General features: G+C 41.7%; 1 protein-coding gene across 3 annotated transcripts in view; it reads left to right on the top strand.

Moving 5' to 3' along the window:
• The window catches only part of nectin3a (nectin cell adhesion molecule 3a), a 37,333-nt gene extending 25,372 nt beyond the window's left edge, over positions 1-11,961 (top strand). For all 3 annotated transcript variants that reach the window (XM_082502660.1, XM_082502661.1, XM_082502659.1), the window contains 4 exons: positions 1,899-2,198; positions 4,152-4,269; positions 5,538-5,689; positions 8,006-11,961. In XM_082502660.1, coding sequence (XP_082358786.1) covers positions 1,899-2,198; positions 4,152-4,269; positions 5,538-5,689; positions 8,006-8,661 — 1,226 coding nt within the window. In that variant the 3' untranslated portion in view covers positions 8,662-11,961. The remainder of the gene's footprint in view (positions 1-1,898; positions 2,199-4,151; positions 4,270-5,537; positions 5,690-8,005) is intronic.
• The last annotated feature ends 2,122 nt before the right edge of the window (positions 11,962-14,083 follow it).

Below are 14,083 nucleotides of genomic sequence, written 5' to 3'. Positions count from 1 at the left end.
TCAATGATACTTTCAAGCCCATGAATAATGCACCAAAGTCACGACAAACTTCATAATGATCAACAGGTGCAAGAGACGTCAGGTTAATTTCAAACCTCACACAATCGTGATGCAAAACTTGCTATGAATAGTATCAGTACTGTGAGGCACAATCTCAATAATTGTATTAGCTTTCTCACGTTCTTTCATTTTATCTTTGTGTCAACAGCAACTCATAAAAAGGGCCAAAGCTTTTAAGGAACAGTTCAACAGGAAATGTTCTTTGCTATGTGAGCCAAAAGTCCTCGACATTAAACAATCGGAAAGAACCAAAGGAGGAAATTTTGACACATGACCCATTGTTTTCAGATACTTGCAGGGCAAAAGGAAAACTACTGAAAAAATAATTGGCTGTCTTTTAAACAAAACACACTAAATTACTGGCAAGATGTAAGTGTGTACTAATAAATGGTCCTGCTGATAACTCTTTAGAGGTTTAAGCTCCTCTGACTGTTCATATGGCCCAAATTGCAACTCTGTTCTTGAGAAAAGAGCCCAGCAAAGAGATGGCTTTTTCCAGTCTGTTGCCATACCCGAACTACTGCTTCAAACAGTTAATATTTCTAATTATTATTTTTTTATGCTAGATTTTACCGTAAAAATGTTCCAGTGTTTAAGTGCATGGCCATTGACCATGCTTTTAAACCTTTTCTTTATAGAGCTTTCCACTCAGCGTTTAGTCTGCATTTGTGGACAGGAAAGGGCCAGAGCAGCCAGATTGCTGAAGGGAAATCGTTACCCTTTCCCCCAACAGATTTCAACTCATCCAAAGCGTCCCCCTCCCTTTTTGACAGCAACTTCAAATTAACACCCCTGACTGATTTAGGTATTCTGATGCTTCAGCCAGCTCGCGTCCGAACACAGAGCTGCTACTGTTTATAGTCAGAGGCCTGCAAGGAGGGGCAGGGAGGAGGGAGTGAATAATGTGAGGTAGAGGACTAAGAGCAGCGTCCCCACCCCGGGACAGGAGACGCCAGGTTATTTTTGGAAAAAGGCGGTGCCGGTAGTTATTTGAATTTGTTGTTGGAACTCCTGCCTGTCTGAGGTGTCTTAAAGATGATGGTCTCGCCTTGCAGCGCTTGCCCCCGTGCACCACCTTTAAAACTGTCACCACTGTAGTAAGTGGAACAGCTGTTAGTCTTCATTTAAAAGAGGCAGCTAGGGGGGAGACGGTTCAGATTGTGCACTGCGGGACAAAGAATAAGGCAATGGTTTGTGATATGTTTATTTTGTGATAGATTAGAATAAGACAAACCGTTTTTACTGCTTTACACAACAGGTAGAGAGTTGAATTCTAGTCATGTCCCCTTCACATGGATCTGTTTTGTTTCTCTGTTGAGAAAATCCTTGTTGCGTTTAAACATTGAGTCGTTCTCAGGAAGCTGGTGTATCATTACTTCACCTCTAAAGTGCTGAGAAGAGTACGGTAACTCAGCTCCTCGTCTTCCAGTACAACAAAGTCAAATATAAACACAGCACAGTGTTGGCTGCACAGTGTTTTTCTTCAAAGTCCCATGCCTGCTTCAGGTATTGATGCACTTTTCACAGAACAGGACTAATGGAGGTTACTGCTTTGTATTACCTTCACTCAGACATACTTTATTTTTGACACACAGCAATAAAGAAGTCTCCACAGAAATGTGTACATATAATTGAATGGCGTGGTTCATTAATTTTTAAAGCATATAGGTGAAATGGAAGAAGTCAATCTGTGCTCTTTTGGCAGTTAAGTACACTGAAGCCTCCGGGCATTATTTATTCATATTCGTTCACAACGGGATCGATATTCATTTTGTAATCTTTCCCCCGTTCTGTCATTTCTTCCCCCTCCTCCTTCTCTTCACTCTCCCTTTACACAGTGGAGCCAAAAGTGTACGTGTCCGCAGGCCCCACAGCTCTGCTGGATGGTGGCAATGAGTCACTGGTGGCCACCTGCATTGCAGAGCGTGGTCTTCCTGAAGCCGAGGTTTTCTGGGAGACGGAGCTGTACGGGCGATCTGAGAAGCAGAGTCAGAATGAGGCAAACGGCATCACCACCGTACATGTGCGCTACATGTGGCAGCCACGGAGCTCCGCCCAGGGGAAGACACTCACCTGTGTGGTGAGACACCCAGCCCTGCAGACAGAGTTTCGTATACCCTACATGCTAAATGTCCAGTGTAAGTAATGAAACATAAGACCTTCCAATATAGATACCTTAGTTTTGGCTAACTGCAGATACACAGTGTGGCTGTAATACCAGTGTTGAATTAATTGGCTGTATTCCTGCTGAGGAAGAGCCAAGGAATCATCCTTGCAGGCTTAAATTAACATTGGTTTTCTAACTTTGTTTAAATAAAATGTAGCAGTTAATAAAATGTACTGATTCTGTATTAATTAGTAAAATAACAGATAAAAACAGGCTCAAGGTAAATTTAAAGCACATTATCATAGTCTTGTCTTAGCTCTGAGAGAATGTTTAGGCTGCTTTCATTTACAGCCACAAAACCATACACATGTCATGAGCTTCCAAGAGTCAGCTGAAGTGAAATAATATTAGTAAAGTTGTGTACAACACATTATGTTACCATAAAAGCGATAAAATCTACTGAACAAGCATTACACTCAGCCAATGTCCTCCTTGTGTAATTTCTCTATCACTCAACATAATACGTTTAAAGGAAGAGGAAGAGGCGCTAAAACACTGTTGTGTCAACTCACATGACCATAGATTTCAGTTAAGTAAAAAAAAATTCTCCCAACACATAAAGAAAAGCTGCTGGTATAGCTGTGTGAAATCCCTCCAAAGTGCTGATAGCTTCCTTCGTGCTATGTTATCTCTCACACTAGTTGCTGATACTGAGATACATCTACCACTTTGATCTGGCATGCACATATCAAATCTTTGCATCCTTGTTTTTAATGTCAACACTGAGGCTGCTAATACAGATAAATAAAATTATTAATCATCACTTTAAAAAATCAGCTGTCTTTAAAACAAAACAAAAGTCTCAGACACAGCTGAAAATGTATGTAGAGGTAAAAGTGTCAAATATAATCCTGCAGCCACTGCACTGAAATGCTTTTACAATATAGAACAAAATAATCATCATTATTATAACACTATATTTTTAGCCCTAAAACAACCAGTGTATTTTATCAATATTAACCCGTGCTGCTGCCTTGATTTGCAATGAGCATGCTCAGTAAATGTTTCTTCCTCGCCTATAAAAGAGCAATTTAGGAGTCGTCTTAATGTTCTAATCATTGATGCATACTTCCTTGGCGAGCAGTAACGTTACTCTGTGTTTGGACTGTGTGAGTGCAGGCTAATGAAGGTGTTTTATGAAATATTGATCAGACCTCAGCAGGAATTCAAGTAGCAGACTCGGGCTGCTGGGGGCAGCGGATGGAGACGCAGAAAAATCAAGGTTAATATGGGAAGAAAGGAGCTTCCCAGCTCAATAAATCACACCAAGTGCAGAGGCAAGGGATTCTAAGTGCAAAAGAAGCACAATTTCAACGTTGAACCGTGTGAAAAGGGTCAGCGGACATTGTGGGCCAAGACATCTTCTTGTGCGAAATAATGAGTTCCTCATTTATCCTCCAGAGAAATCAAAATGAAAAATTGGATATCTAAGACAGTGTTTGCCATGTTTTATTACAGTGGCATGTGCTGGGCTTCATTTAGGCATCCTTCCGTCTTCCTTGATTTTTTTTTTTTTTCCCCTTTGTCGTGGCGACGCAGTAGAGTGTATTATTAGCTGCAGTTCATCTGCTGTCTGAGTCTGTCATTTTCGAACTTTCCACCAACCCAGGATCATTTGTTTGTTCGCTTGGCTCGCTTTCACCAACAGATCCTGTGCCCTGTTACAGTCCTGCAAAGCCTTTTCTTTGTCGTCGTGTGCTGCTGTGCTTTATAATACGTGCTTTGTTTCCTCCGGAAAAGCTCATTTGTCATCAAGCTGCAGGGATCACAATGACTGATTGTGAAGTCCAAGTCTTTTAACTTGAAAAAGAAAAAAAGAGAATAAATGATGGTCAGTGTGACCAACCCGACTGCAGGAGGAGGTTAAAAAAAGTACAGTAAAACTGTGATTTTTAAAGATTTTTTATTGTATTTTGTTTTACAGTTGCACCAGCGGTATCCATCATGGGAATTAGCAAAAATTGGTACGCTGGCCAAGCAAATGTGAAATTAAACTGTGAAGCCAAGGCCAACCCAGCTGCGCGTCAGTTCACATGGACCAGGTCAGTATGCCTCAACAGTCTCTGATATGTGAAATACAAAAAATGCATTATATCTCTCACACACATTATTATACTGGTCAGTCAAATAGCTCAATAATTAACACAGTTACTTGCAAACTGTGAAAAGCTTACAAGTTCTTTCAGTTGTAATTCAAATGGATAAACTGACTAAATGTGGAATAAACTAAATCTGCAGTACCCAGGCAGGGGATTAATTTGGAAAGGAAAGTGCTGAAGGCAATCCAAGAGCATTATTGCAAAACAGAATGCATTAATCATTTCATCTGAGTTATCTTGTTTGCACAGCACCACCAGCTATAGATCTAAATTTGGACTTAAGGAATTCAAGGCCAGGTACTGCTTAGACTCAGCTGTTGTAACCTTTGCAGCGCTGAGTAGAGTTTGAGTGCTGTAAAAGCGACGCACTTGTCAACTCATAAACCCGAGAAAAATCTTTTGTTGTCTTAAAGCAGTCGGGAGTTTATATTCATGATCTGCACTACTGAAGAATGTAAATAATAGAAGCCAGGGGTAAATACTCTCTATGGGTCATCAAGTAAAATCTCACTCACACGGAAGTACCCTGAAACTTGTGTGTTAGCTTAGTTGATCAGTAGCTCGTCCAATACCGGGCTCAAGGGACGCTTCATTAGCAATTACGACGGGACTGATCAGCTGTTGTTTGGTTCATTTGCATATATCTAAGATGGGTTTAAACAAACCTCAGTGAAGCAATGAAGTGAAGAAGCCTCAGTCTATAAATTACCTCCAGCATAACTTTCGGGCCTGGACACTGGAGCTGTCGAATGCACTGCTGCGCCCATCGGGAAGACTCCCTGCTATAAATAAAAAGATTCCAAACAGTTCATGCATCAGAGCAGCGCTGGCCTATTGGCAGCTCTTTGTCATCATCTTGCTTTGAAAACAAGGACTATGCTCTCATTTGGGCTGACAGCCTCAGTAAAGTCTAGACAGCCAACCTCTTTTGGGCCAGACCTTGTGTTCATGCAGAAAGCTTTTTCCTCTCAACTGATGGCAGAGCAGGCAGCTCAGATTATCATGTGATCTTATAATAGTTGCACCAGGAAAACTGGACCAACAGCGCAGTGATGTCATCGCAAGTCTTGAATAGCCTTTTTCAGTTGTACATCGAAAATGATTTATCTTAAATATGAAGTAGTGATGTTTTTTTTTCCAGTCCTGCAGGCTTTTTTCTCTGTTGTACAGCACGCTGAAATGTCTGTCTGTCATGTTTAATTTGTGTACAGGTTGGATGGCTTGATGCCTGAGGGTGTTGAGATCTCAAACAATAGCCTTGCTTTCACTCGGCCATTGGAGCGCAATGATTCTGGAGTCTATCACTGCGAAGTGACGAATGACATCGGTACCAGCAGTCAGGTTGTGAACATCTGGGTACAAGGTATTTTTTCTCCCTTTTCTCTCTCTCTAGCTATTTAACAGCTCTCTTGTTGTTGTTGTTGTTTTTTTCTTTTTTTGGTTTTGTTGTTTAACCATCTCCAGGGTTTTCACAAGAAAAGTTGTTTGACTAATTTAGACAACTAGTAAATTAGTTGCCAGGAAGGTCCCTAAAAATAAATCAAAACAGCCATTGTATTAAAACCAAGAGGGGTCAGCTTAGCCCCTGCAATCAGATTAGAGTGAAAATCCTGATGTCATCTCAGGAAATCTTGAGAGCTTACTCACTCTGAAACTAAAATGAATAACTGCCTTTTTGCATTTTTCATGCTTTTCTCATGTAGGATTAAATTCTTTTTTAAATCAGGGCCCATATCAACACTTTTAGCAGAGCTAGGTCTTTATATACGTATAAATGCCCCTGCCCTGATCCGCTTCCACACATTCCTGGCAACAGAGGAGCACGGGGTGCAGATAGAGTATCAGTACCAAACGTTTCCAGTGTTGTGGCTTTGGCAACATTAGATGTTTCAGATAAGGAAGCGGGTGTTTACCCCTGCTTGCTCAGCAGAGTACGCACTCATGTAGCCTTTCTCTGTGTTTTGTTTGAGGTCAAGTTTCACAGCAGGACCTAGTGAATTGTGCTTGCAGATTTGCAGTACACACAAGTTTGTTTTTGTACACCATGAAATATGTTATTGAGGAGTTGTTGTTTTTTTTACAGCTGCAGTTGCACAAATTATGATCGAATTAGTTTAATTGAGCACTTCAGAAATGAGACTATCAAGTAGAGAAAACCTCTTAATTGTATACTGGGGTTTCCCTGCAGTTGGATTTGTTGAATGTTGTAGATCCATTGATACAATTCTTGTCATAAAACATGCAGCTCACTGAACTGCCCCCGTCTGCCATCAGGGTGCGGATCCTGAGAACTCTACATCATTTTATTTTCATTTCTCCTCTCCTTCTTTTAATCCTATTCCAAACAAAGCTACTGCTGCTTTTGGCCACGTATTCCTCTAACACACGCAGTCTTTTTGGTTTCCCATTGTCGAAAGGAGTGAGCTGGAGATGTCCCAAAAAAGTCTGTCAAGCTCCATCTGCGTACAGTCCTGGTTTGGAGTCCCGCTCCAAACAAAAGCACAGCTGACATCCTGTCCGAGATGGACTTGCGCTGAGCAATTATCTTGCTTCTCTTGTCAGATATTACAACTTGGACATGCGGCCCCTTGCCTCTCTGTCCTGTAGAGATAGTTGGGTTGAGCTCAGTGATATTTCCTCCCCACACCCTCACCCTCCCCGGAGCTGTTTGGTGTAGCTGTTTCACATTCCCAGTTGCGTACGCAGCCTTGTGGTTTTTGGCCGCTCGTCTCTCAAATGATCAGCTACATAGTTGCAGACGCTTGTAATCTGCGTGGGGTTAAAATGTGCCGCTGCAGGGTGGGATTGATGGTGACTGATGAAGGAAGTGATTGCCAGTATATCGGTTCTCCAACCTTGATCTGTCTTCCTTTTCCTCTCTCCTGCTTTTGCTTTACTCCTGATCCTTCAGGCTCACACACTGTGTGTAATTGTAGGTAATTAGATTCTTACTCAGTTACCAAATCATGGAAATCATTATAGCTCTATGGGGATTCAGATTTTGATAACTAGTACTTAAGAACCTCCTGGTGATGCAGACCTTTTATTAGTGCGAGTCATATTGCTTTGTAGTCGGGCCTTTGATCTGCCTGCGCACTGATCGACAAGGAGTGTCAGACTGCTCTTCGTTTCAGAAGCTGGAGGTCATCATGGAAGCACTTATCCTGACCTTGAGCTCCAGGCAGCCCTTTCCTCTGCAGCTGTAGCAGAGAGCAAATCAGATGCAGGAACCGCACATCGATCAGTGTTTCAGCTTCTCACATGACTTCCCCACAGCAGAGTTTAGAGGGGAAAAAAGAGGGGAGAGCTAATCACACTTTCTCTGATGCGTAGGAGTGCACGTGCTCCGATCCCTCTCCGTCTCACTGTCATGTTCACGCACACATTGACATTTAACACTTAACCTCTTTCTGCCCTGCTTATTTCCCCCCGTTTTGCTCTACAGCACAGCTTTCAGCAGGCTCTCTCTCTCTCTCTCTCTCTCTCTCTCTCTCTCTCTCTCTCTCAAGAGAGGCATGTGTCTGTGCAGTGTTGGTATAAATTGATCTAAAAACCATTCGCACTTGCTTTGTTACAGAACATAAAGTGTAGTCTTTCTTCCTTTCAGTTTTATGATTTGTCTCTCCATCTGCTGTCTTTCCTCTCTGGTTTAAATCATTTCATCACATTTGCTCTGCAGATCCTCCCCCCACCACCGCAGCCGCCAGCACCACTGCCTCTGTCCTCCACGACACCCCTGGAACCGGCACTGCTGTGGACCGGCGGAGATCCCCGTTCACCTCCCCCACCTTGGCGTCCTTACACGACAGCAGCCTGGGTACTATAGTTGGTGGGGCAGTGGGAGGAGTTCTCTTCCTGATCCTCTTGCTGATCCTTGGCGGGGCTTGCTATATGCACCAACGTCGAACCTTCAGAGGGGACTACTACACCAAACAGTATTTGGGACCCTCCGACATGCAGAAGGAATCTCAGCTGGACGTGCTGCAGCCGCACGAGCTGCAAGAGGTCTACGGGGACAAAACGAGCAAAGGTAGCCAGGATCTGAAACCCAAATTGGGTGGGGATATCATTTACCCCGACTACACACCTGAGCGCAAAGACAGGGACGACTGGGTCGACAGGGGAGATGCCAACAGGGGTTTCAAGGAGGGAAACTACTACCCAGATCACTACAACAGCCAAAACATGCACCCCTGCGGGCCTCCTGTGCACAGCCCCATAGTCAACAACGGCTCCCCCTATCTCCCGGAGGACTGCTATGACAATGGTACAGACAGCGACTACGTGTCCCACATGGACGGATCTGTGATTTCACGCAGGGAGTGGTATGTTTGAAGAAACAAGCAAATGGAGGGGGAGAAATGGACAGCTGACTGAGAATAATTTGACAAATGACAGATTTAAATATCATTAAAAGCTGTGTCATTTCAGTTAAAGGATAAAAGAACATTTCTCAGCTCAGTCTCACAATGAGCTCTTTGAACAATACTGCTCTGCCTTGATTTTAACCACTTAAACCTTAAGGACATGGACATGGATTGCGTTTCACTTTTGTGGCATTTCAAGGAGCTGCAAATATGCTGGAGCGCCTCGGTGATATTATCTGTGTAGGTTTAAGAGGCTTCAGCGTACAGTGACGTTTCATCTGATGTGAATGAGGTTTTTCGTTCTCGTGTTTGCTACCTGTCTTTGTCGCAGGTCACATGTCAGGTGTTCAAAGCCTTGTCAGTGAAGTATTTATTGCCCTGACTGACTGAGCTCTGCTCCCATTAAATTCTGTGGCATTAAAAAAAATGATCTCATGATTGCTTACAGCCTTTTCGTACAGGCGAGCTGTTTATCATGACCGCGATCAGTATTTCTAGCAAATTATATTGCATGGTTTTGTTTTGGGTTTTTTGTTTTCCAAAGTATGTTTGTAAGTGAAAGGGAAAGTCGTGTTTAAAAGGGAGAATTACACAGGCATTGTACCAAAGGAAAGAAAGCTGACTTTACATAGACGCTGCCCCCGTGCACAGTTCTTCTGTGGCTTTTGTCATTTCACAGCATCTCCTGGAACTTTGTTATACTATGGAAAACCTGAGCGCAGTCACACTTTGTGGATATAGTTTTACTTTCAGCTCCAATTATTTTATTTTGTTATATAGTTGTTGTTTGTAAAATGCCAGGCCTGGTTGATTTGAAAACACCCATGGATTTGAAGTCACAGCAGCTATGTACAAAGCAAAAGGGGCTAGTAAACCGCTCAACTCAACACCTGATCTGATAAAACTGCGAATGAAAAAAAAAAAATCAGTCATTGCTATCTGCCATGGTTTTTTGGAAGACGATTTCTTTAAATGTGAGACAGCAGAAAATGTTTGACACTTTAGGTTAGCAGCACAGTAATAGCAGACTAATTAAAAACTATAATCAGTGAATGTAGCTACTTCGAATGGCTAATCCAGAAAAAGCGCAGACCCTAAGTAGAATTAAAACATTTGCTTTGATATTAACTTACTCATTTTACTCAGTGGAGAAATGTGTTAATTCAGTCACATTCATGCAGTGAAAAGCACAACTCTGTTATTACAGTTGTGAGCAAACATCAAAAGAAGCCACCCGGGCCTTGGCCTTCCCCACTTAGCCATGATAACAGGCTGTGATGCTGTCTTTTCCATTTTCCCTCCTCACTATCCTCGGATTTCTGTCGGTAAGACCAACACCAATAGGGTTTTTTTTTTTTAAACTTCACTTCAAAGTAATGTGTTATAAATACCAGATGTGACTGTAACGGCTGTCATCATCTAACATTACGCGGCTCCATAAACCACCAACAGTTTCACTGCTCCCGCTCGACACTCTAGTGTCGTGATTCATTATTGTAAATAAGCAACAAATGGAGAAGGAGTACTAATAAACTGATCCTTCAGTTTCAGATTGGATGTGTTTGTTTAAAGTGTGATTGTTTGAGTAGCTTGGAAACGTCGCGAGCAGTTGACGTCACTACTGTACAGGCCCTAATGCTGGGGTTTGGCTCCTCCGAGGATACGCAGCAATCATGGAAACGGGAAACTTAATCCATGAATGAAAAAATCAGAACCATGTAGGTTAAAGCTGTCTCTGCAATGGCTCCCCAAGGGAAATATATATATTTTCTTCTTTTTTCCTACAAACAACAAAAAACTTGGAACAAACCCCAGGAATATTAAGTTAAAGCTAAAAAGTCGACATCATCAGTGATCTCATCTGTTCCTGCTTGATTTGACCTCAGCCATTTGTTTCCTCAGGAATGATACATGAATCAAAGTGACCTATGCTAAGTCTCGCATGAATGGGAAAACGTACCCTTTTGGAAACGCACCACTTTAGTCAGCTTGTGTGTTACAGCTAGAGAAAAGTCTATGAATATGTATTAAAGTCAGATCAGGACAGGAGGTCAGGTGTATTTATTATTATGAGGTTTAATAGATTTTGGACGCACTTAAAAAAACCAAAAATATTTCTCCGCCCTTGATTTCTCATGCCAGAGCTTTGGTTGAAGGTTTAGAAGCTGAGAATAAACTACTTTAATCTCTTCAGCTCGCTCTCACTCTCATCGCCAAAACACACACACCCGCCCGCCACACATCTGCCACTGTAGCCCACATTCAAGGAGCAGTCCTTGCCTCAGACTTCAGGCTTTTTAATTAACTTTTATTTTTTTCCCCCCGTCATCACACTCGGCGACAGAAGTGCCCGGGCTCTCTGATATATAGCACGTCCATGTCTGCATGTGCGTTTTGTTTCTTTTTTTTTTTTTCTATGGCCGATGATTCATAGCTGTCTGCTTCAGTTTCTTATTCAGTCTCAGCTACATCTCAGAAAGACAAAAATGAGCTGGAGTGATGAATGTTTTTTTTGTTTGTTTTTGTAGTTGTTTGCATGTAAATGAAACTATTTGCTTTTTATTTCTCATCACAAATGTTTCTATACGTGTACATATTGGGATTAGGTTTCGTTTAGGATTAGCTGTTCTCTCGGTTCGGTTTAAATGTTGGTGTACAGTTTGTTCTGGATTCCCCTACTGAATAGTTGGTGCCTTAAATGGGCTGAGCAATGCACAAGCTTAGGAACTTAAAACTATTAATATCATTAAAGAGGAGGACCGACTGGTTCTTTAATATGTATTTCATCTCCATATTTAAGATTTGCTGTTATCAAAGCATTAGAGTTGACAAAAGGTTGATTGTCATGCCTTATACATTTTAAAAGAAGGACACATGTAACAAGTTGGTTACTGAGAGAATTGCAATAAGCAAAGTTTCACTGGGAATTTAGTCAAGCCAGATTCATAGAAAATATTATTGTCCTGTAAATATGCTGGCTTTTTTTTATCATTATTATTATTATTATTGAAGAATCTTATTTTTTGTATGAGGTCTGTAATTTTCTGAGTATTAGTTTATCTTTCGAGCATTGAGGAGCTTGTCTCATGATAACATAGGCGGCGATCCTGTTTTCACTGCATTTTGTATTTGTTCTTGAGAGTTTGTGACCAATTATTTTGTACATTGTCATTTGAATGATTGATGTCTCACATGAATCGGAGATGGAAGTTTGATAGATTGTATTATGTTCCTTTGTTTGCAATAAAAACCACCATTATTGCACTCAGTTGTGTCCTGGGATTCTGTTTTTGCAAAGGATTTTAAATTCTTTTACTTTAATTATCTTGCATAGAGGTTTCCCTTATCAAATTAAAGCCTGTCAGTAAGACACAAGACTAGTACAATAGCCTTGCAAACCTTACAGTTAAGTCCGATTGAGATGTGATGGGCATGCAGACTTTCAGCTTTAATTCAGTAGTTTCACAAAAATGTTGCAGTATGTTGGCTACACCAAAAGTTTAAAGGTTTCTTTAGCTTTTTTTAGTCTAATTATGGCTTATTTCACTTGCATCAAGTTTGGAGCTCATATTGAAAATTCTTGTTAAAAGATAACAAATGCAAGTTCAACAGTTCTTAATGTCTTGATGCATGCTCAATCATCCAGGTACGTAAATCCCAAAAGGTTGATTCTGTCCATCTGGACGTAGTGTTCTCAGTGGGAGAAACGCTTCGTCACTCATCCAAGTGACTTCTTCAGTCTCAGCTGACTGCAGGTTTCCCCAACAAGAAGGCCCTGAGTAAATGTGGTTGTCCCAGCTGGACATTGTCAAAGCTGGGAAGGCACCTAAAGAAACCTCCAGCCAATCCAGGAGAGAAGAACAACTGCTGCCTAAGCAAAAATCCATAGTGATCACCTATGTGTCAGGAATATCGGAACAGCTGAGACGCATTTTTTCTAAACACAGTCTCTGTGGCTTTTAAACCCCAAAACAGGCTGGGCCCAAAAAGTCGTCCACCCCAAGGATCGGGTCCCCAGACACAATCAGAGTAACATAGTGTACGCCGTTAAGTGCCAGGAGGATTGCCAGGATTTATACATCAGGGAAACCAAACAATCTCTCGTGAAGCGGATGGCACAACACAGAAGAGCTACCTCATCAGACCAGGACTCTGCAGTCTATTTACACCTACAGGCCAGTGGACCCTCTTTCAATGATGAGGATGTACACAGAGGACAGAGAGGATCGCTAGTTTGAGCGCGGAGTTAAGGAGGCCATTTACGTGAAAAGGGAAAGACCATCTCTGAAAAGCATAGTAATGATCAAGGAACTGACCTCACAGGCCATTGCTCATTCAGTGGGCTGGTTTCAATTATTGTGCAAATGTACTGTTTACAAGGTTGGGGAAACCTGCAGTCAGCTGAGACTGAAGAAGTCACTTGGATGAGTGACGAAACGTTTCTCCCATTGAAAACGCTACGTCCAGATGAACAGAATCAACCTTTTCGTTCTTCTTAATCTGTCATAAAATAAAGTGCTAACAGTGTTCACCTGATTATGTAACTACATGTCAATAAACTGTCCAATTAATTCTGATCTGAAAGTACGGGTCCAGTGAGCTTGTGATCTCATTCATTGCCTTTGAAATAGCTCCTTTAAGAATAGGGACGAGGTCTGCGACCACTTGCAGTCAGTTGAGGTTAAGCGGTCAATTGCATGCAATCTGTTTGCAATGAATCAGAAATTTGTAAATCCACTGCTGGCTACAGACACAGAATTCACACTCACTTCTTAGATTCGGACTGACTGATTGATTGAAATATGCCTGTGCTTATAAATTAAACAGCAACCTTTGCAATCGGTCTGTCTGTGTGATTGCAGTCAGTGTGAGTCAGACTGGAGCTGTTTGGAAACAGGTCCTAACAGACAACCGGCGCAACTGCCTTGCAATTGCAAGTGGTTGCTGAGAGACTGAGGCTGTTGGATGTTGATTGCCGCAACTACTTACATTCTGTTGCTGACAGCAAAAATACTACATGCAATTATCAGGCAACCAGCAGTTTATTTCTAGTACCAAGGACATTGCTGTCCTCCTATAGTGTAAGTTGTAATACAATGTGATTGTTCGTTATTATTATTATTTGATTTAAAATCCATCGTGGTGGTGTACAGAGGCAAAATTGCAAAAACATTTATTGTCATTCATCTCCACACACACTTGTTAAATGTAAAGTCAGGGGTCAGTTTTGGTGAAGAAAGTGTTTCAGAAACAAGATTTGACAAACAATAGTTGTGTTCAGGTTTAAAGGTCCACCATCCTAACACTAGCCCCAAAGAACAGCTAGTTTCATTTTCAGCTTCGCTCTATTAGAGAGAGAATATTTTTTTGTATGTGATTGAACTTGTTTA

This window comes from Aulonocara stuartgranti, assembly GCF_965226115.1.
Source record: "Aulonocara stuartgranti genome assembly, chromosome: 14".
Taxonomy (NCBI): Eukaryota; Metazoa; Chordata; class Actinopteri; order Cichliformes; family Cichlidae; genus Aulonocara; species Aulonocara stuartgranti.
Note: the sequence above shows the minus strand (reverse complement) of the source record. Positions and strands in the feature narration are given on the sequence as shown.